Source organism: Desmodus rotundus, chromosome 5 (genome assembly GCF_022682495.2).
Source record: "Desmodus rotundus isolate HL8 chromosome 5, HLdesRot8A.1, whole genome shotgun sequence".
NCBI classification, from domain to species: Eukaryota; Metazoa; Chordata; class Mammalia; order Chiroptera; family Phyllostomidae; genus Desmodus; species Desmodus rotundus.
The window spans coordinates 12,091,814-12,114,624 of NC_071391.1; the positions used below are offsets into that span (position 1 = coordinate 12,091,814).

Here is a 22,811-nt window from a genome sequence, read left to right on the forward strand (position 1 = left end):
ATGACACTACTTAATTATGAGATTATAAAAATGAAGTGGAGTTGCTGGGGGTTGTGAATTATACACATGGATTAGGTTGTCTTCCATATGAAAAAACACACTTTATAATACTCTCCTATAAAACTAAAAAAACAAATTTGAGAAGTACTAGACCTCACTTTTAATACCACATTCTTCTCTAAAAATCTGAATTTTGAGTTTTGAGATACTATAGAAGCAAACAACAACAAACCGCTCCTTTTACCCAAATAAACATAAGAGTCAAGGAAAATAGAGAACAGATAACAATATCCTTATTTAAGAATATTCCTTATTAAATAATATTCGTTATTTTCCTGCAAATGTTCATACACACAAAAGTAATGATCAACAACTAAGACAGATAAAGCTCCTTCTCTCCCAATTGGACAAGATTTCCACTTTCCTTTCTCCCTTTCTCTCTCTTCATCATGCATTCTTCTCTGTCCCCCCTTCTTTCCTGAACATCCCTTATTTCTACTGCCAGACTCTCTACTGCCTCTTCCTCTCCTTTGTGAGGACCAGTGGAAAGACCCCAAAGAGCAACTGACTCTCTGACAGTGCTGTCTTGTCCAAATATCACACTCCTCCCTCCCGTACCACACACAGAATTAATTTGTGAGGTTTTCCAGAGACAGTCCAGGTTTTCACTGATGTTTCTACCTTTTATTGGAGTTGGAGGGTTCATCAGTGTAGACACCACACTGAAGGAGTCTAAGGCACACATTCCAGAGGATCAATTTCTCAGAACATCTTGCCTAATCATCAGGTTGCCACGACAGCAACTTTGAGTGTAACTGTCCAGGCCCTAGGCATTACCTCTGATGACTACACTCATAAGGACAAGAATGAAATGTAGGAAGAAATTGGGGCATATACACACACGCACACACATACGCTTTTTCTGTCATTTGTCAGTACTTTTCGTTCTGAAGAAAAAAATGTATAGGAAGCTAAATTACCTAATGAGTGTGACCAAATGCTGATAGAATTCAAGCAAGTGTCATCGTAGGTTGTCCAAAATGTTTATGGACTTTAAGTAATAACCATTTTCTAATGCAATCCTCTCACATTTCTTGTTCCCCACCCCCAAAAAGTTTACTTTCCCAGCCCATAAAACACAACTAAGATATTAAGGAAGTACACATTGGAGTCCACATATAGTATTTATTAACTGAAGTCATACTTTGTTACACCATAACTTTTTCATGGCATTTTTCACCTCTGCATTCCTCAGTGTGTAGATCAGAGGGTTGAGCAAGGGTGTCCCAATTGTATAAAATACAGCCACCATCTTGTCTACTGAAAATGTGGTTGGCGGGCGTGTGTATATGAATATACATGGGCCAAAAAATATGACAACCACAGTAAAGTGGGATGTGCATGTGGAAAGGGCTTTTCGCTTTCCTTCTCTGCTGTAGTTTCTCAGAGAGTACAAGATGACAACATAGGAGATAAGTAGGATTATAAAACTCACTGTAGAAATGACCCCACTATTAGAGACAACTAGCAAATTTGTCACATATGTGTCCACGCAGGCAAGATTCAACAACGGCTGCAAGTCACAAAAATAATGGTCAATCACATTGGGGCCACAGAAAGGCAATTGCAAAGCCAGGAAAATCTGTGCTAAAGAGTGGATACAAGATCCCACCCAGGCCACACTCACCAACACGCCACAGACTCGCTGGCTCATGATGATTGGGTATTGCAAGGGCTTACATATGGCAACGTAGCGATCAAAGGCCATGAGGATGATCACAAAGATCTCCATGGCCCCAAAGAAGTGGACTGCGAATACCTGAGTCATGCACTCATTGTAGGAAATGGTCTTCTTCCGAGAAAGGGCATTCACAATCAATCTGGGGGCAGTCGTTGTAGAGAAGCAGGCATCAGCAAAGGACAGATAGAACAGGAAGAAGTACATGGGACTCCCAAGGGTCTTGCTGCTTTTAATAGTCACTACAATGAGAAAGTTCCCTGACAGTGTCCCAAGGTAAAGAATCAAGAAGACCACAAATACTGCTTTCTGCTTTCCTTCATCCTGTGTCAACCCAAACAAAATGAATTCAATCACACTGTTATTCATTGCCATGCTGGTGGCTGCACGTAGGATGCAGTTGACCAAGGTTTGATCTGCAGACAGAAGAAAAGAAGAGTCAGCTTGAGATCAGTGACTGAACTCTAAATTTCTTGTTTCTGCTCCATCCTGTTACCTCCAACTGTCTTTAATCCCCTATGAATCTTTGTCAACCTGCAGATGTCCAAGGCCCACCCAGATCTATCTGTTGTTCAATAACTCACCGCATTGGACCACAGCTTTTGCACATGGTATATGCCTATTAATATGAATAAGGCAAATGTATCAGCAAATAGAGAAAAGATGAATAAGAAACTGCTTGTAGGCAGATTATCTAGCTCAGGAAAAAATCTTGGAAAGGTAAGTTTTCTTCCCAGCTAAAAGCCAAGAAGGACAGGTTATGAGGTTTGTTTGAATATATTGTTATTGGTGAAATGTAAATTTTGAAGGAATACAAAACATGAGAATAGATTTTATTAAGATTTATCCAGCTCCTAAGACAAAATTACCACTCAGATTAATTCAACAAAAGTTAGTCATCATTTGTTTCTAAATATGGTCCAACTAGACTTTGAGCTGCTCTATAATTAAGTGCCTACCTCCTTCAAGATGTCAGAGTTCCTCTGAAGACATCTGTCTTCCTATTCCTTGCACTAGGAAACTCATTGGGATGCATACAGGTGTCCCCAACAAAATACAGACTGGCCTGCAGGAACCCCAATTATGATGGGACTGTGGCTCTGACATGTCACTTCCTTTCTGACAGAAGGATCAGGTGTTTGCTTTCAATCACTCTCAGTGGGGCACAACAAAATTAAATTCTCCTCTAGCTCCAATAAGGTCATCTGTTGTCAATATAATTGTTAAGACTTTATATTGCAGAGAGGTTTTTAGTACATAGAAAACCTGAGAGAAAGCTACAGAGGTTATCCACATAGTCTCTGCCTCCACACATGCATGACTCCCCACACACCACTATGGACATCCTCCACCACACTGGCGTACCTGCCGTAATGATGAACCTACAGTGACCTACCACAAGTACCCAATATACATAGCTAACTTAGGTCTCATCATGGTGATAGATGGTATGGGTCGGGATAAATGTGTAATGACAAGGGGCCATCATTACAAAAACCTATAGAATATTTTCACTGTCCTAAAACAGAGTTAATTTTATATTCACAACATACTGAATGTAACTCCTTTCACACACTATCTAATAATAAATAATATCTTGCACAATTTAGAGGAAAATAACACCTTGAGTGAGATGTTATGTGGGTATTTAGTGTGTGAATTATTAGCTCATACATATGAGACAACTGGGCGGGTATTTCATAAACATCACTATTACAAACGGCCAATCCTAGAATTCCTTAACTGAATCCTCGCCTGTACCATCTGTATTTCTAAACAGAGAGAAAATTTCAAATATGCCCTCTTCTTGCTCTTTCTGTCCTCTCCTTCCTTTTACCTCCTCCTCACCCTGGAAAAGAAAAAGCGTTGAAAATATAAAGAACCCTCAATATAATGGAATCATTGCTATGGTTTTCAAATGCAGTGGCTGAAATACTCACTGTGGTTGTCAGAATCCTCCAACTCCCACCAACATCTGTCTCTCCACTAGTTCTTCTCGGTGCTTCTGCTTCTGCATCTGCCAGCCAAGCCTCACACTGCCCGGAGCATGTGGTCTCCAAATTTCCCATATCTCACAGTGGCTAGGTGACATTCTCAGATACAACCTCCCTCCCCATAGTTACCTCTATACAGAGTTCCCAGTGGAAATGCGATCTCCTCAGCAAAGTCTTCCTGCTTTTACCAGTCAAATCACTTTCTTGCTAATGGCCTTCCAATGTTAAAGTGTGTGTGTGTATATGTGGAATCATGCATTCTCAGTTGTAGCCCTTCCCTCATGTTTACTTTCATATCTCTTGTTCATTGGACTTTACACTATCCCATAAGGCGAGTTCATGTTGTCTTATTTTGTGCACTTCAGGCTGAGCTGAGAGGCAGAGGTTAGCAGACAGTAGTGAGAAGGAGCTAGGATCAGAGTCAAACCATGGGGCTCCATGGCAATTCGATAGCACTCTACCCCACCCGTTCCTGCAAAGCATCAACCACCTGGCAGTTTTCAACCACCTGGCAGAGCCACTTCAAACCCAGAAATCTTAAACAGGTAGAGGAGAAACCACTGCTGTTAGCACACGTGTCCTGACTACCCAATGGATGCAAACATTGGGATGGGGCAAAGAAATCAGCACTTTATATGTATATTCAGAAACTAACAGTGACGAGGACGGGATAGAGAGGTTAGAAAACGATGTCAGGAATCAGAGCCAAAGGGCGAATGTGTGCATGTCGGGAAAAGAAGGAAGAGGAATCAAGGGCTGAGCCAAGGAAAGCCCTACAGTGCTGGGTGAGCACAGACCATGTCAGCTATAAAGCGTAATTACTTAGCCCTAGGGTAGACAATTTCAGTAGACAATTTCACTTCTGTCTCTTCCATGCCCCTTATTGTCCAGTCCTCCATCCCAAGAAAGAGGATGTGATTTTTGGCTGGAAGCTGGAGTGATGGTGGGTGGGCGTTGTACAGCCAAGGTTGCTATCATTAATATTAGAACATTCAACTTCGTAGTATTATAGAATCACTTTATCAATCATCAGTATCAATACATACCGATTGTATGTTATTACTATCCACGTTTATCCTTTTCCTGGCCCTAAGCTCTGCAGGTGTATGATACTATACCCCTGCTCCCTTCAGTGTACCCCCTTTTCCAATAAGAATCAGACCTGAGACAGCGCTGCATCCAGCAGAGGCCAGTGGCAGCTGGGGGACCCTGATGCATCAGAATCTCTCAGCACTGTGGGGAATATAGTCCTGGAACCTCACGTTTTTCATGAGACAGAGCTGGATGATGGCAATTTCCGGAAACCCAGTCCTGAGTGGGAGGCAAGAAGAAGAAAACAGTTCAGTGTGGCTTGAATAACTTTGTCTTTTAAACAAAGAGGCAAAACAAAAAGACCGCTGAGAGTACTCACTCTTGTAGCTATGATTTATTTGTTCGCAACATGTAAACTGCACAATGTACAGGGATCCGCCTGGCTGTCTGGTGCAGGATCTATGGAGAGGGGAATACTCAGGGGATGGCCAACCTGTCCTACAAAGTGTGAACGAGACTCACCAAAAGGGTCTGGAATATCAGCTGAAGGGTTCTTAGAACTTTCTAGAGAAAAAAGGAGATATCCCCACTGAATCCCCACTATCCTGTGGTAGAAACATCTGTAAGGCCAGCTCTCTTACCCCAAAACATTGCCCTGCACAGATCCAAATTAAATAATTCTGTTTTTCTCCATCAGATATTTATAGCAATTTCATAAAAGTTCAAAAATGCCAGCCTCAGGAGGGACGAGGACTCCACCCTTCCCTCCCAAGCCTGACCACTTTGCTCAGCAAGCTTCTTAGCCCATTTAATACAGGATCACAGCAAACCCTGGGGCCAATTTATCCCAAATAGGCTGTCACCAGGCAGGGTCTGTAGTCAGAGCCCTCCTCCCCTCCCAGTCTGCCCTAAGGGACACCTCCCATTTCAGTTACCAAGTGCTCCACCCAGCACCCTGCTCCGGGGGAAAACCATGTTTTCTAAGGCATACTTAGGCATAGACTTCTGAACTTTACCAAAGGCTCTGTCTTGTAAGTCAAATCTTTTCTAATGGCAGACAAAGCTCAGAGCCCAGGTGAAGGTTCAGACACATGGGATACCATGTATTCGAGCTCTATCCTTTTGTTTCTGTGACTTTAGGCAAGTTTTTTCTCCCAGTTTCCTATTCTAGAAAGTGTTACCATTAGATAAAATAATTATTACACAAATCGCAATAATAATGATAAAATATAATTACAATAAAAACTACTAAAGTTTCTATAATTTCTAAAATAATGTGAAGTCACTAAATCAATAAGGAAAGAAAGTATCATTTATGCACAATGAGATACACTATTTTGAAATGTATAGGAAATGAGTTTTGATGAATGGATACATACACATAACTGTCACCACATGGAGTTCATCAACTTCCTACATCGCTCTATGGAACCAGACTTGAATTTTCTATTCTTTGCTTCATATTCATATATTTTTGCCTCTGCTCTTTATTACTTGGTTGTACTTTTTTTTTTAATTAGCCGATGTTTTCTTTTAGCATAATGCTGGTAGTTGCTATCTTTTTTCCTATTTTCTTAATTAAATGTATTGAGGTGACATTGGCTAATAAAATTATACAGGTGTCAGGAGTGCGTTTCTATGATACATCACCTACATATTGCACTGTGTGTCCACCACCATAGTCAAATCTTCTTACATCATATATTTGACCCTCTTTACCCTTCACTTACTCCCCTCAACTCCTTTCCTTCTGACAATCACCGTGCCGTTTTTTTGTGTCTCTTTGGGAGACTGGAGGCAGGGGAGAGAGGTGGGATTGGGAGAAGTGTGGTGGAGGGGTGGGGAGAAAATGCAGACAACTGTAATTGAACAGCAGTAAAAAAAAATATTTATTTTTTTTAAGTGTTCAAAGAGAAACAGTGTTATTTGAGCACCTGCTATACTTATTCTAGATATAATATTTTTATATCATTGCTAAGAACTACAATTGAACAACAATAAAATATTTTTTTAAAAAACAACTTTGGAAACCACATATTCTCAGGATTTTATTCTCCTTAGTTCCAAACTCAATGTCTTGTACACTGTAGGTACTTCAAGTGATTTTAAATTGGACTTTCTCTAGTACCTCTTACAATATCACATTTATCTGATATTTTAGTGCTATTCTGATTACTGAACACATTCATATCATTAATCTATGGTGACCTTCTATCTGTTATGTATGGTAAACAGATAAACATGATCCAGATTTATAAATCCAGAAAAAAATTCTCAGATCAATTTTAAATGAGCCAATCAGCTAGACAAGCCGGAACAGGTGTTCCCCTCTTTATGGCCATGGAAGACTGGAGGACTCAGACACCCAGAGAAATGATCACCTCAGCCATTTGACACTTTCTACATGAACACTTGGCCTTTAAAGAATGCAAGGAGAGCTTTTACAGGGTTCTCGTCCTCTAATCCTGATGCAGGTTTTAGTGCATGTCTTTGTGGATGACCACATTCTCCTTTCCCAGAGGGGCATTAACACCTTTTGTCATCAAGTTCTCAAAGCAATTTGTCCCAAAAGTGGATGACAGTGATCAGAGATGAAACCACACCAGTAAAATAGTGCGCCCACTTCCCCAGCAAGTTTGGCCAACATTAGAAGAGCTGGATTTCACAGAACTATAATGAACAGACGACATGTTGGGTTGGAAGGTAACAGGGATGAGCTGAAAGGAAAGCAGACAGTGGAGAATAGGGGAGAGAATAGATGAGGGTGGAATACAGAGTGGGAGGCATATCTTCCCTCCTAAAAGTCAGTCTGGTTGAGCAGGCCTCAGTGAGAATCAGCACTTTCCTCTTAAACTTCCCAACCCTCCCTGACTCAGCTCCACTGCACTTCAACCTTTGGGAACTTCCCTATACTCATTTCATGTCTATGCAAAATTTACCACTCTCAGTGGGAAAGTTAATAGATTGTACCACAATTCTTTATCCCTCAAAAGCCCAAATTACAGAATCATAACAACTCCTTCCGATGGACATGACGCATTACCTTCCCCTTCAATGTAGTTTTTGCCTTAACAACATCATGGTTTCTCTAAACTTTTCATGAGAAGTTGTTAGTCAGTCAGCCTTTCAACTTCCGCTCAGATGTGTATCAGCTGCAAATTCTGCTCTTACGATATCATCTACCAACATGCAAAGCGTAATAATTTGAAACTGTGCTATACAACATTCCACTTAAAGCTGTCACTCCTCTATGAACAGTTTCTTCAACTTCTAACTAGATATACTCTCTTCTAACCTTTATACCCATAATGAGGACACATCTTGCTCAGTTATCGTACATGAAAAGCATTTGAGAACTTTTCTGCACTCTGACACCTCCAGAAACTTTAGGACATGGAATTCATTTTTCTCTCGCTACACGATGATGGCTTATCACATACCTGATGCTCATAAAATATTTGTTGAATTCAAAAATTGTTCCATTCCAAAGCTGAATTTCATTCTACCTATTTACTACATTAACAGTAAACTTCTAAAAACATTAATTTTCTGTTCCTTTCTCAGAGAAAGTAGGTGCAGTATAACACATATAGAAATATATATTCTTAATCATGTTGGATTATTTTGTAATCATACATTTCTGAGTTCAAAGAGGTAAATCTGTCACTTACCTGTGAGAACACTCTAAATTGGTGCCAAGTGTTTTTATCCCTTTTTAAAAGCAGCCCTCCATGAAATACAGGGGGTAAAATTCCTTTCTGCATAGCCAAGGGAAAATTTTAATTCGTAATGACATACAATACTAGCATCCTGGAGAATGGCATTTCCTAGTTTTCCCCTTCCTTCCCTAATCAGAAATATCCCACACGTTCTAGTGAACTTACTTGGGTTTATTCATTAACCCTACAGAAGAGTAGTGAACCCTCCTCATCCTCACTAATGAAATGAAAACAAGGATTTGGAGGTATTAGGTGACTCGGGATGACCGAAGACATCAGGCCATAGGAGCCCAATACAAAGGATGATTGAAGGTGATAAAGAAAAGCCAGGAAGAAGAAATAGCAGTGTCTTTGGTAGAACAAGAAGTGGATCAGCAAAAAACTCCTTGGCTCCCATCCAGGGCCCTAAAACAACCCTCCAGCATGAGGAGACAAAAGCTTTTCTAGTTCTTATCATTTATTTGCAACTACAGTGCAAGGAAGGCAGTGTGGTGCCTGAAACCTGAGGTTCAATTCTTACCCAAATTCTCTGTATCATATTTGGAGAAAGAAAAATTGAACACTAAAGTAGGCTGGTGTCCTGTGAAGGGAAGACAGTCTTTGAAGCAGAAAGACTTTCCCTTATGGATTAAATATTATTAAATTATGTGATCTAGAAATTTACATCTGAGTTATATGATTATGCTCCTAGTAATGAGAAACATTTATAAAAATGTTTCCATCTAAGTCTACATACTTATATTAATTAAAGGTGACTTGCAGATGTTCAGAGAGGCATGACAATAAAGGACCTTAGAGTATTGCGTGATATCATAAGGTTCTGTGTTCCCCAGAATTTAGCCTGGGCTCAAAAGCCTATCCAAGTAAACAAGATCTGCTCTTTGAAAATAATGAGATGTATTGATGTATCATGAGGTGTATCATTGCTACTCTCTTACTGATTTGTTGCAGAGCTCTATAAATAGATGAACCTCCAGAATCTTGACTCTGCATGTGCTCTTACCTACAAGAAATTCCTTAAAAGTGAAGAGCTCAAAAAGATGGCCTAATTCAAGATAGACTTACCTTAATCTGGTTTTGTAATTTAACAATTCAATATGAAGATGGGCAGGACAGGGTGAGTGAGGAATAGGTGAGCACAGAGGAGGATTAGGGCAGTGAAACTACTCTGTAGAGTACCATGAAGATGGATTCAGGTCATTATACATTTGTTCAAACTCACAGAATGTACAACACCAAGAGAGAACCCTAAGGTGAAGTATGGACTTGGGTGATTACCACGTGCCAATGTAGCTTCACCAAGGGAAACAAATGTACGGCTCTGGTAGGGGACACTGGTAGGGAGGAGGCTGTGCACGTGTATATGTATACACAAGTGTATGGCATTCTGGGTACCTTGCACTCAATGTTGCTATTAAGCACAAAAGTGCTCTAAAAATTAAGCCTTCAATTTTTAAAAAATCCAATGTGACTTACTAGCTGATGTGGAGACTTTTACATACATATGCCAGGTGTTCTTCTGAGGTGTAACACCTTGGGGTCATGAGCTGTATTGAGGGAATGATGGTGATCTATTGTTTAGATCAGCCTTAGTTACAGACGCCTTGGACTCCAGCCCTGTCTCTGGCTCACAAGGCAGGGAAGGGAAAGTATATTCCCTGTTGTACATGGCCAACTGTGGTCACTATCTCCTTCCAGCATGGACTCATGGTCTCCAAGGCTGATGCAATGCTTTAATTATTTAGAACGCTTGGTGCCAAAACTACTTCCACACTAACAGGCACTTTTTTATCAACTCTCCTGTGATACCTTCTAGAAACCCATGATTTGGGGGAAGGAAGCTTTGGTGATGGATCTTACTATGAGCTACTGAAAATGGCTTCTACCAGCAGACACAATTCTCTGTGTCCAGTGCCCTGCCCCGGAATGAACTATGTCTGAGGCCTCTTTCCTTTCTCCCCGTCATTGAGTTCATGCCAACTCTCTGCCTTTATACAAAATATCTTCCTGAGATCCCTCTCCTTACCTTCTTGTCATTCAGAGCGCCGGCACAGCACCTGTGTTTATGTACATGGCATCTAATGTCACCCTTTTAGTGTGTGAGCAACAGTTTCTCAAATATGAATATCTCGGAGATTTCTAATAAAAATTCTGTGAAGTTCAGCTTCAGCCTTGATATTCAGCCCAAATGGTTTATCAACCCAAACGATTTATCAGCCTAAACTTCAGCATTTCAGAGGCTTCAGAGTTTGATGCCTTTTCAGGGTCATTTCTGACATTTCTGCCCATCAGGGATATGACAGCATAGGTTACTGCCACGTCCAATCAGCATAACGTTTCTGTTTACAAATAAGTCCTGGCATTCAGATTTGTTGCTAATAGATGAACATCTACTCTCAAATGTTGGTAAACAATTTAGTCATGACTTAGAGAAACTGTCTCCTTATTTGTTTTATTATTTCCACTTTGGTTTCTTTTTGCATATGAAACATGAAGCAGATGGACATTTTTATATCAATCATTGTAACACTAACTTCTTTTCCAAAATGTGAACACAGACTTAACAGCCATAGATCAGCTGCAAATGACAGTAAATCACCTCAGGTCAAGCACAAATAAGGTTACAAAAAAAAAAAAAAAAAGAAATTACACCAGTTTTTCTTCATTCATTTTTTTAACCTACCACACATTGTTCATAAAGAATGGAATGCTATCTCTGTTGCTTGCCTCAAAATAATTAATTATATGAATAAGGCTTGCAAACTTCTGTAATAGTAATTGTGGGTGTGAATGCACATACACATATAATCCCTTTTTTAATATTTGTTTTTATTTATTTTTTATCTTATTTTTTCCATTTTTTTTATTGTTGTTCAAATACAATTGTCTGCATTGTCCCTCCACCTCTGCCCCTCACCCCAGTTATCCCCACCTCACTGACCTGATTCCAACCCCCTCCCTTGGTTTTGTCTATGTATCCTTTAGAGTTGTTCCCTCCCTCCTTCCTCCCCATTATCCCTTCCCCTTTTCCCCCATTATGCCCTCTCATCTCCCCTCTGCTTACTGCCTGCTTGCTCTTAATTTCAATGTCTCTGGTTATATTTTCTTTCCTGTTTGTTTTGTTGATTAGGTTCCATTTCAAGGTGAGATTATATGGCATTTGTCATAAAGTATGGTTTAAAACTTTAATACTTTCACCCTTTCATTTGGTTAGGACAGTTGTGGAAAAAATGAACATTGGAAGGGGTTTTGGTGACTTCTTCCAGTGGGATGTTGAAGAAACTTTCCGAGATAGGGCAGGAAGGATGAGAAGAGCAAACAGAGTGAAGTGGAGGACACTGGACCAAGTTAAACAATTCAGTCTTTGCAGAGAAGGAAATTAGCTCTTTCTGGAAACACCTGGGTATGCTGGATACTCTAGGTACCCCTTCAGTTAACCACAAGGTTTTCAAAATTCTCCTTTGGATTACTTCCCAGCAGAGCATGCTAGAGCAGAAAGAACCTAATGTTCCCAGCTACTGGGGTAAGATTGAACTAACAACTGCCAAGATTTCTATTCTTGCTGAGTGACATCAGAGAAAGGTGCTAGCACAACTGAGTGTCTAAGGAGGTGACTATCATATCAGTGGGGTGTGCAAAGTTAATTTATCCTGGTTGACATCGGGAATCAGGTTGTAGAGAACTTCTGGAAACATGGTATTAAAGCTCCCCCTGAGGTCACAGGAATCCATAATAAAATGTGCTGTCACATTAGAGTGGACTTTGGCTGGATTTCAAGCCATCATGAGTTTTCTCTCCATCATTTTGGCATTGGCATTGGCATACTCCAACCTCGGGGTCTATGGGTCCTTGGAATACAACAAATGCCTTTTTTGTTATTTGGGCACTTCTGTTTCCATCCCAATTGTCAAAAGTGACAAAACCAACCAGCCGTCTGGACGTAAACTCAAGTATTTTAAAGATGTCACTCTACTGTCTACTAGTTTACACTGTTTCTGGTGAGAATTCTGCTGCAATTTTCATCTTTTTCTCTGTACACAGTGCCTTGTCTCTTTATCTCCTTTTAACATTTTTCTTTGCTGCTGCTTTTCACCAGTTTCTTATAATTTATCTTTTACTGTAATTTCCTCCATGATTTTTATGCTTGGTGTTTGTTAGATTCTTGGGTTTATGCATTTACAGCTTTTATTAAACTTGGGGGAAACTTGCCCTGGCTGATGATGCTCAGTGGGTTGAGTGCAGGCTTTCAACCAAAGAGTCACTGGTTCGATGCCCAGTCAGGGCACATGTCTGGGTTGTGTGACAGGTACCCGGTGGGAGCCACATGAGAGGCAACCACACATTGATGTTCCTCTCCCTGTCTTTCTCCCTCCCTTCCCCTCTGTCTAAAACTAAATAAATAAAATTTGTAATTAATTAATTTATTTATTAATTAAAGGGGAAATTGGCCATTATTGCCTGTAGTATTTTTTGCTGTCCTTCTTCCCATTCATTCTATCCTTTGACAATTTCAAAATCAAGTAGAGAAACAGCCACACAACCTCATCCCTGCCCAGGCTGGAACATCCTGGTTCATGGTCATTTCTGTACCTCTCCAACCCTTTTATTATTTTGGCCTTTATGGGATCTTCCAACAAGGTATTGCTTGAGTCAAATAGCAAACCAGTCGCAGCTCCAAGTTTCACCTCATCCTAGAGCATTTTGTAGATTTGCTTGTCCTCAAAAACTATTAATGTGTTGTGTAAATTTTTAACCAAGCTGTGCCTCATCCTGTGATTGCAGTCTATTTACTCCATTATGTTTCTCCCACCTTCTCTAATTGAGCCCTTATCTAAAATATAAGGAGATCTGGGCTCTCTATTGTCTAATAATGAGAAGGAAATTCCTGAAGCTTTCTGAGTTTCATTTAGTCACAAATAAACATTTTGTCAGACTATAATAAATTTGAAGGCATTTTAACAAGAGAGAAGAATTGAAGTTTTATTTTGAGTGTCTTGGTTACTTGAGAATCAATTTTACTGAAGTACAATATTCATAAGGCCACATTCAAATGCTCTCAAGACAGAACTGTAAGAAATTAGGAAAAGTGCTCATTTGAAAGAGTATGAATCCAAATAGCTACCTGTGAATACGGTATGGAGAGCTCTGACAAATGTCCCATTTGGGACTCACATATTTATTCTGCCCCCACTTGCCTAAACCAGAACTATTGGGAATCTTTGGTGCAACATAACATTTTGTCTTCAGTTGGTGGACATGCTTCACATACTTATGAGTTTACTGTGCTCCTTTATCATTAGCCCATATGACTGGAGGAATACTTTCTGGTGCAAATTTCATGGTAATTATAAACTCAGGTACTGAAATGGCATGACACTACTTAATTATGAGATTATAAAAATGAAGTGGAGTTGCTGGGGGTTGTGAATTATACACATGGATTAGGTTGTCTTCCATATGAAAAAACACACTTTATAATACTCTCCTATAAAACTAAAAAAACAAATTTGAGAGTACCAGACCTCACTTTTAATACCAGATTCTTCAAAAATCTGAATTTTGAGTTTTGAGATACTATAGAAGCAAACAACAATAAAACCTTTCCTGATACCCAAATAAACATAACAGCAAAGTAAAATTAAGAACAGATAACACTATCCTTATTTAAGGATATTCCTTATTTAAGAAAAATTCATTATTTTCCTGCAAATGTTCATACACCCAAAAGTAATGATCAACAACTAAGACAGATAAAGCTCCTTCTCTCCCAAGTGGACAAGATTTCCACTTTCCTTTCTCCCTTTCTCTCTCTTCATCATGCATTGTTCTCGGTACCCCCTTCTTTCCTGAACATCCCTTATTTCTGCTGCCAGACTCTCTACTCCCTCTTCCTCTCCTTTGTGAGGACCAGTGGAAAGACCCCAAAGAGCAACTGACTTGCTGACAGTGCTGTCTTGTCCAAATATCACACTCTTCCCTCCTGCACCATGCACAGAATTAATTTGAGAAGTTTTCCAGAGACAGTCCAGGTTTCAACCGATGTTTCTGGCTTTTATTGGACTTGGAGGGTTCATCAGTGAGACATGCCCAGTGAAGGAGTCTAAGGCACAGATTTCAGAGGAGCAATTTCTAGAACATCTTCTCTAATCATCAGGTTGTCCAGATGGGACCTTTGAGTGTAAGTGTCCAGGCCCTAGGGATTACCTCTGATGACTACACTCATAAGGACAAGAATGAAATGTAGGAAAATATTGGGGCATATACACACACGCACACACATACACTTTTTCTGTCATTTCTCAGTACTTTTCGTTCTGAAGAGAAAATTGTATAGGAAACTAATGACCTAATGAGTATGACCAATGTGGATAGAATTCAAGCAAGAGTCATCCTAGGTTGTCCAAAATGGTTATGAATTTTAAGTAATCACCATGTTCTAATGCAATCCTCTCAGATTTCTTGTCCGCCCCACCCCAAAAAAGTTTACCTTCCCTGCCCATGAAACACAACTAAGATATTAAGGAAGTATACATTGGAGTCCACATATAGTATTTATTAACTGAAGTCATACTTTGTTACACCATAACTTTTTCATGGCAATTTTCACCTCTGCATTCCTCAGTGTGTAGATCAGAGGGTTGAGCAAGGGTGTCCCAATTGTATAAAATACAGCCACCATCTTGTCTATTGAAAATGTGGTTGGTGGGCGTGTGTATATGAATACACACGGGCCAAAAAATATGACAACCACAATAAAGTGGGATGTGCATGTGGAAAGGGCTTTTCGCTTTCCTTCTCTGCTGTAGTTTCTCAGAGAGTACAAGATGACAGCATAGGAGATAAGCAGGATTATAAAACTCACCGTGCAAATAGTCCCACTATTAGAGACAACTAGCAAATTTGTCACATATGTGTCCACGCAGGCAAGTTTCAACAAGGGCTGCAAATCACAAAAATAATGGTCGATCACATTGGGGCCACAGAAGGGCAATTTCAAAGCCAGGAAAATCTGTGCTAAAGAATGGATACAAGATCCCACCCAGGCCACACTCACCAACACGCCACAGACTCGCTGGCTCATGATGATTGGGTATCGCAAAGGCTTACAAATGGCAACATAGCGATCAAAGGCCATGAGGATGAGCACAAAGATCTCCATAGCCCCAAAGAAGTGGAATGCAAATACCTGAGTCATGCACTCATTGTAGGAAATGGTCTTCTTCCGAGAAAGGGCATTCACAATCAATCTGGGGGCAGTCGTTGTAGAGAAGCAGGCATCAGCAAAGGACAGATAGAACAGGAAGAAGTACATGGGACTCCCAAGGGTCTTGCTGCTTTTAATAGTCACTACAATGAGAAAGTTCCCTGACAGTGTCCCAAGGTAAAGAATCAAGAAGACCACAAATACTGCTTTCTGCTTTTCTGCATCCTGTGTCAACCCAAACAAAATGAATTCAATCACACTGCTATTCATTGCCATGCTGGAGTCTGTACGTAGGATGCAGTTGACCAAGGTTTGATCTGCAGACAGAAGAAACGAAAAGTCAGCTTGAGATCAGTGACTGAACTCTAAATTTCTTGTTTCTGTTCCATCCTGTTACCTCCAACTGCCTTTAATCCCCTGTGAATCTTTGAAACCTGCAGATGTCCAAGGCCCTGCCAGATCTATCTGTTGTTCAATAACTCACCGCATTGGACCAAAGCTTTTGCATTTGGTATATGCCTGTTAATATGCATAAGGCAAATGTATCAGCAAAAAGAAAATTGCTGATGACAAATTGCTGTTGTAGCCAGGTTCTCAAGCTTCACAAAGAAATCTTGGAAAACTAAGTTTTCTTCCCAGCTAAAAGCCAAGAAGAACAGGTTATGAGGTTTGAATATATTGTATTTGTGAATTGTAAATTCAAAGGAATACAAAACACTCAGATTAATTAACAATACCAATCAGATTAATTTAACAAAAGTTAGTCATCATTTGTTTCTAAATTTGGTCCAACTAGACTTTAAGCTGCTCTATAATGAAGTGCCTACCTCCTTCAAGATGTCAGAGTTCCTCTGAAGATATCTGTCTTTCTATTCTTTGCACTTATTAACTCAGTTGGAAGCATACAGGTGTCCCCAACAAAATACAGACTGGACTGCAGGGACCCCATGTATGATGGGATAGTAGCTCTGACCTGGCACTTCCTTTCTGACAGAAGGATCAGGTGCTCACTTTCAATCAGTCTCTGTGGGGATTAGCAAAATTAAAATCTCCTCTCAGTTTCAATAGGATTCTCTGATCTCAATATTGTTAAGACTTTATATTTCAGAGAAGTTTTAGGTTCATAGGAAAACTGAGAGGAAGCTACAGAGATTATCCTCATAGTCTCTGCCTCCACACATGCATGACACCTCACACACCATTACGCACATCCTCCGCCAGAGTGGTGCACCTGCCATAAGGATGAACCTACAGTGACACAAAATAATTACCCCAAATCCATAGCTAATGTAGGGCTCATCTTGATGATAGATCATATGGGTCAGGAAAATGTGTAATAACATGGGGCCATGATTACAAAAACCTACACAGTATTTTCACTGTCCTAAAACAGAGTTAATTTTATATTCACAACACAGATAATGCAATTCCTTCCACACGCTATCTAATAATAAATAATATCTCGCACAATTTAGAGGAGAATAACACTTTGAGTGAGATGTCTATGTGACTTTTCAGTGTGGGAATTATTAGCCATACATATGAGAAAACCGGGCAGGTATTTCATAAACATCAGTATTACAAACGGTCAATCCTAGAATTCCTTAACTGAATCCTCGCCTGGACCATCTGTATTTCAAAGCTGAGAGAAAATTTCAGATATGCCTTCTTCTTGCTCTTTCTCTCCTCTCTCTCTTTTTCCCTCCTCATCATGTCTGGAAAAGAAGAAGCTTTGAAAATACAAAGAGCCCTCAATATAATGAAACCGTTGCTACGGTTTTCAAATATAGTGACTGAAATACTCACTGTGGCTGTCAGAGCCCTCTAACTGCCACCAGCATCCGGCTCTCCACTAGTTCTTCTCGGTGCTCCTGCTTCTGCAAGTTCCAGCCAAGCCTGACACTGCCCGCAGCATGTGGTCTCCGAATTTCCCATATCTCACAGTGGCTAGGTGACTTTACTCAGATACAACCTCCCTCCTCATAGCTACCTGTATACAGAGTTCCTACCTGAAATGCAATCTCCTCAGCAAAGTCTTCCTGCATTTACTAGTCAAATAACTTTCTTGCTAATGGCCTTCCAATGTTAAAGTATGTGTGTGCATATGTGGAATCACACATTCTCAATTGTAGCCCTTCCTCATGTTTACTTTCATATCTTTTGTTCATTGCACTTCACACTATCCAAATAAGGCAAGTTCATGTTGTCTTATTTTGTGCACTTCAGGCTGAGCTGAGAGGCAAAGGTTAGCAGACAGTAGTGAGAAGGAGCTAGGACCAAAAGTCAAACCTTGGGGATCCATGGCAATTCGCTAGCACTCTACCCCACCCCTTCGTACAAAGCATCAGTTTTCAACCACCTGGCAGAGCCACTTCAAACTCATAAACCTTAGTCAGGTAGAGGAGAAACCACTGCTGTGTGCAGTACGTGTCCTGACTGCCCAATGGATGCAAACTTCAGGATGGGGCAAAGAAATCAGCACTTTATATGTATATTCAGAAACTAACAGGGACACGGACGGGATAGAGAGGTTAGAAAGCGATGGCAGGAATCAGAGCCAAAGGGGGAATGTGTGCATGTGGGGAAAAGAAGGAAGAGGAATCAAGGACTGAGACAAGGGAAGCCCCATTGTGCAAGATGAGCGCAAACCATGTTAGGGATAAAGCGTAATTACTTAGCCCTAGGGTTTCAGTAGACAATTTCACTTCTGTCTCTTCCATGCCCCATATTCTATGTTCCTCCATCCCAAAAAGAGGATGTGATTTTTAGCTGGAAGCTGGATTGATTGTGGTTCTTGTACAGCCAAAGTTGGTATCATGAATATTAGAACAATCAGCATCGTAGTATTATAGAATCACATTATTGATCATCAATATCAATACGTACTGCTTGTATGTTATTAATATCCACCTTTATACTTTTCCTGACCCTAAGCTCTGCAGGTCTATGATGCTATACCCCTGCTCCCTTCAGTGTACCCCCTTTTACAATAAGAATCAGACCTGAGACAACACTGCATCCAGCAGAGGCCAGTGGCAGCTGGGGGACCCTGATGCATCAGAATCTCTCAGCGCTGTGGGGAATATAGTCCTGGAATTTCAGGTTTTTCAGGAGACAGAGCTGGATGATGGCAATTTCCGGAAACCCGGTCCTGAGTGGGAGGCAAGAAAAAGAAAACAGTTCAGTGTGGTTGAAGACCTTTGTCTTTTAAACAAAGAGGCAAAACCAAAGGAGAGCTCAGAGTTCTCACTCTTGTAGCTCTGATTTACCTTCACGTGTGTTCACAACATGTAAAGTGCACAACGTACAGGGATCCACCTGGCTGTCTGGTGCAGGATCTATGGAGAGGGGAGATACTCTGGGGATGGCCAACCTGTCCTACAAAGTGTGAACGAGACTCACCAAAAGGGTCTGGAATACCAGCAGAAGGTTTCTTAGAACTTTCTAGATAAAAAAGGAAATATCCCCACTAACTTCCCACTATCCTGTGGTAGAAACATCTCTGAGGCCATCTCTCTTACCCCAAAACATTGCCCTGCCCACCACCCAAATTAAAAAGTTCTGTTTTCCTCCATCAGATATTTATAGCAATTTCATAAAAGTTCAAAAATGCCAGCCTCAGGAGGGACGAGGACTCCACCCTTCCCACCCAAGCCTGACCACTTTGCTCAGCAAGCTTCTTAGCCCATTTAATACAGGATCATAGCAAGCCCTGGAGCCAATTTATCCCAAAGAGGCTGTCACCAGGCAGAGTCTGTCGTCAGAGCCCTCCTCCCCTCCCAGTTTGCCCTAAGGGACACCTCTGATTTCAGTTACCAAGTGCTCCACCCAGCACCCTGCTCCGGGGGAAAACCATGTTTTCTAAGGCATACTTAGGCAAAGACTTCTGAACTTTACCAAAGGCTCTGTCTTGTAAGTCAAATCTTTTCTAATGGCAGACAAAGCTCAGAGCCCAGGTGAACATTCAGACACATGGGATATCATTGAATTTGAGCTCCATCCTTTTGTTTCTGTGACTTTAGGCAAGTTTTTTCTCCGTTTCCTATTCTAGAAAATGTTATCATTAGATAAAATCATTATTACACAAATCACAATAATATTGATAAAATATATTTACAATGAAAACTACTAATTAAAGTTTCTCTAATACCTAAAATAATGTGAAGTCAGTAAATCAGTAAGTAAAGAAAGTATCATTTATGCACAATGAGATTACACCATTCTGAAACATAGAGGAAATGAGTTTTGATGAATAGATACACACACATAACTGTTGCCTCATGGAGTTTATCAACTTTATTTTTCTCTTCATGGAATCAGACTTGAATTTTCTTTTCTTCACTTCATATTCATATATATTTGCCTCTGCTCTTTATTAGTTGGTTTTATTTTTATGGTTTTTAGCCAATGAATTTATTTAGCATAATGGTGGTAGTTGCTATCTTTTTTCCTATTTTCTTAATTAAAAGTGTTGAGGTGACATTGGCTAATAAAATTATACAGGTGTCAGGAGTGTGTTTCTGAGATACATCACCTACATATTACACTGTGTGTCTACCACCCAAAGTCAAATCTTCTTACATCATATATTTGACCCTCTTTACCCTTCACTTACCCCCCTCAACTTCTTTCCTTCTGGCAATCACTGTGCCGTTTTTTTGTGTCTGGGAGTTTTTGTTTTTCTTGCTTCTTTGTTACTGCCAGTTTTCTATCCCACATATGAATGAAATCACATGATTCTTAACTTTTTCTGTCTGACTTATTTCGCTTAGCCTGGTATTCTCAAGGCCCATTCATATTGTCAAAAATGGCCATAATTCATCTTTTCATTTGACTTCATTATGCATTTCCTTCTGAGGCTATGAGGTCAGTCTGTTCCGAGCCTCACCCCATCTCCTGGTGGTTTGCTGGCAATCTTTGGAGTTCCACAGCTTGTACATGCATCACCCAGTCTCTGCCTCCATCTCACATTGTAACAGGGTGCAGCCAAGAGGGAGGCCCCAAATAGGGATTTGTATGGGATCCAGACTCAAGGTGTCCAGGAAATACTAGAAAAATATATACAGGATGTCCTCACCCCCACAAGCCTCAGCTGGGGGAAGGGACACATGGAGCAGGGCCATTCAGAGTTGTTTTGTCAGCAACAGCTGTGCAGCTAAACTCTGGCATGGTCATTTAACATATCTATAACCTTTAACTGGTTTCATAGATATGTTCAATAGCTGTGGCCAAGGTTTGAGCCAGGGGGGTGGAAGTGACTTCCACCAAAGGTGTAACTGAGAGGGAACTCCCTCTGGTTCTAGCACCTGAGGGAGAGCTTGGAAATTATTGGCTCCATGGCAAGGGGCCACACCTGCCCAGACTTACTATGGCAGCCCAGCAAAGCTGGAAGAACCTGGGAATGCTGGTAGGGGTAACTGATTGTAGGAGGAGTTGAAGAAGGGAGGGAGAACCACATGGTTTTGGCAGAGTGGGGACCCCACAGCGGCAACACAGCTGAAGGTGCTAGGAACCTGAATCATAGACTTCTGCTTCTTTTCCTGAGATACAGGACCCCAGACTGGACAGAGGGAGAAGGAAGGACTGTGTGCCTCTGTGGACTTCAGTATATTAATGAAGACATTAAGTCATTACTCTAAGTCTGTATAACTTTTAAATAAATAACTCCTTTCCTTTTCACCAGTCTCTGCCATTGAGAGATGTCTTTCCTCTGGAGATGGGGAAGGCAAACCTAGTAGGTCGGGGCCCACCCCCAGAAAGAAAGGGAGGGTCCATTCCATAACATTATATTGTTCACCTCCTCCCAGTCTTTTCTGTAACAACATGGCATGTGTGCTCTTATCTCTGAGTCCAAATTTCCCCTTTTTATGAAGACACGAGTCATATTGGATTAGGGCCACCCCAACAACCTTATCTTGATAAGATGGTCACATTCGCAGCCACTGGGGTTAGGACTTTAACATCTTTTCAGGGGATGCAATTCAACCCACAGCAAATCCTAGGATTGGAGAAGTGTTCTGAGGGAAATCATACTGAAGGACTGAGGCGCTCCAAATTTCCTCCAGAAGACCTGCTGTTGCCCCTGCCCTCCCTCAGCACCCTCCTCCTGTGAAGCCCAGGTTCCCATGGCCTATCAATGCCCAATTCAACTAATGCTCCCAGGGCAAAATCAGCCACACAATTCAACTTTTTGAAGATCTTCTCTCTGAAGCCCATGCCTTTCATTTAGGTTGTCTCCTACTGCTCATACAGGTGATTTCTCTATTGTATTTGGCTTTCTAGGTATGCACAACAAGAGCATTTTTGGCCACAAGTTATTGAATCTTACCCAGGAACAGAAATTCATTTATATATTTTTTTTATTTATTCAATACATAGTTATAAACCACACACTATGGAACAGATGCTATTCTAGGCATTGGGAATCTAATGGTAAATCTTTTTTAAAAAGACACAAATCTCTACCCTCATATAAAATGTATTCTAGTACAAACACAAAAACATGAATACAAAACTATATGACATGTTAGGAAATGATACTCCCTAAGGAGAAGAATTAAGCAGAGATGGAAGAATAGGAGATACACAATGTTAGTAGGTGGGAGATATATGTCTATGAGTTAGTCAGAAAACTCATTATTGAGAAGACATGTTTTAACAATAAACCAAAGAATATGAGGAGGTAAGCCATGCCTATATCCAGAGGACAAATAATGAAGACACAGAAAAGAACCCGTGTGAAGCTCCTTAGGCAGGAGCATGCCTGATGTCATGTAAACAGTTGTCAGGGACAACGTTTTTTGTGTCACATCGGGTCAAACAATCATTAGAGCGGAGCAGGAATAGACACAAGCTGGAAATGATGGAAGTGTAGTTGAAAGTTAGTAGATATGAAATCGAGAGATTTTGGAAGGATTTGAATCATAGGTAATGACTAGGTCTAGGGTACAACCATGGGGGGAGCAGCTGAGACAGACTAAAGGAAAAGTTGGTTGTTGTAAATTAACATATCAAAACTTCATGTTACAAATTCAAACATGTACTTTAAGTTCCTTTCAATGTTTTACCCTAACGACATACTTTTGAATCAACCTCTTCTCCTTATAGCCCTTATTATTAATAAT

At 40.5% G+C, this 22,811-nt stretch overlaps 3 protein-coding genes across 5 annotated transcripts in view; all 3 read right to left on the bottom strand.

Annotated features, from left to right (window-relative positions):
* Nucleotides 1-4,949, bottom strand: part of LOC112302700 (olfactory receptor 4C11) — a 137,851-nt gene extending 132,902 nt beyond the window's left edge. Inside the window, exon 1 of the mRNA XM_053923882.2 lies at nucleotides 4,895-4,949. The gene's annotated coding sequence lies outside the window, so the exon portion shown is untranslated. The remainder of the gene's footprint in view (nucleotides 1-4,894) is intronic.
* LOC112302699 (olfactory receptor 4C11) lies at nucleotides 1,182-4,983 on the bottom strand. Of its 2 annotated transcripts, XM_053923890.1 has the most exons (3): nucleotides 4,895-4,928; nucleotides 3,494-3,587; nucleotides 1,182-2,154 (listed from the first exon to the last, which is right to left on the bottom strand). In XM_053923890.1, exon 3 carries the CDS (start codon nucleotides 2,111-2,113, stop codon nucleotides 1,199-1,201), a length of 915 nt encoding a protein of 304 aa, XP_053779865.1. In that variant the 5' UTR covers nucleotides 2,114-2,154; nucleotides 3,494-3,587; nucleotides 4,895-4,928; the 3' UTR covers nucleotides 1,182-1,198. The 2 variants fall into 2 exon arrangements, with proteins under 2 accessions (XP_053779865.1, XP_053779866.1); XM_053923891.1 differs by lacking the exon at nucleotides 3,494-3,587 and having other exon boundaries at nucleotides 4,895-4,983.
* An 8,489-nt stretch (nucleotides 4,984-13,472) lies between these two features.
* On the bottom strand, nucleotides 13,473-19,366 carry LOC112302672 (olfactory receptor 4C11). Of its 2 annotated transcripts, XM_053923896.1 has the most exons (3): nucleotides 18,957-19,366; nucleotides 18,690-18,838; nucleotides 13,473-16,004 (listed from the first exon to the last, which is right to left on the bottom strand). In XM_053923896.1, the coding sequence occupies exon 3, from the start codon at nucleotides 15,961-15,963 to the stop codon at nucleotides 15,049-15,051; it is 915 nt and encodes a 304-aa protein (XP_053779871.1). In that variant the 5' UTR covers nucleotides 15,964-16,004; nucleotides 18,690-18,838; nucleotides 18,957-19,366; the 3' UTR covers nucleotides 13,473-15,048. The 2 variants fall into 2 exon arrangements, with proteins under 2 accessions (XP_053779871.1, XP_045049535.2); XM_045193600.2 differs by lacking the exons at nucleotides 18,690-18,838; nucleotides 18,957-19,366 and adding an exon at nucleotides 16,515-16,572.
* Between the last annotated feature and the right edge of the window lie 3,445 nt (nucleotides 19,367-22,811).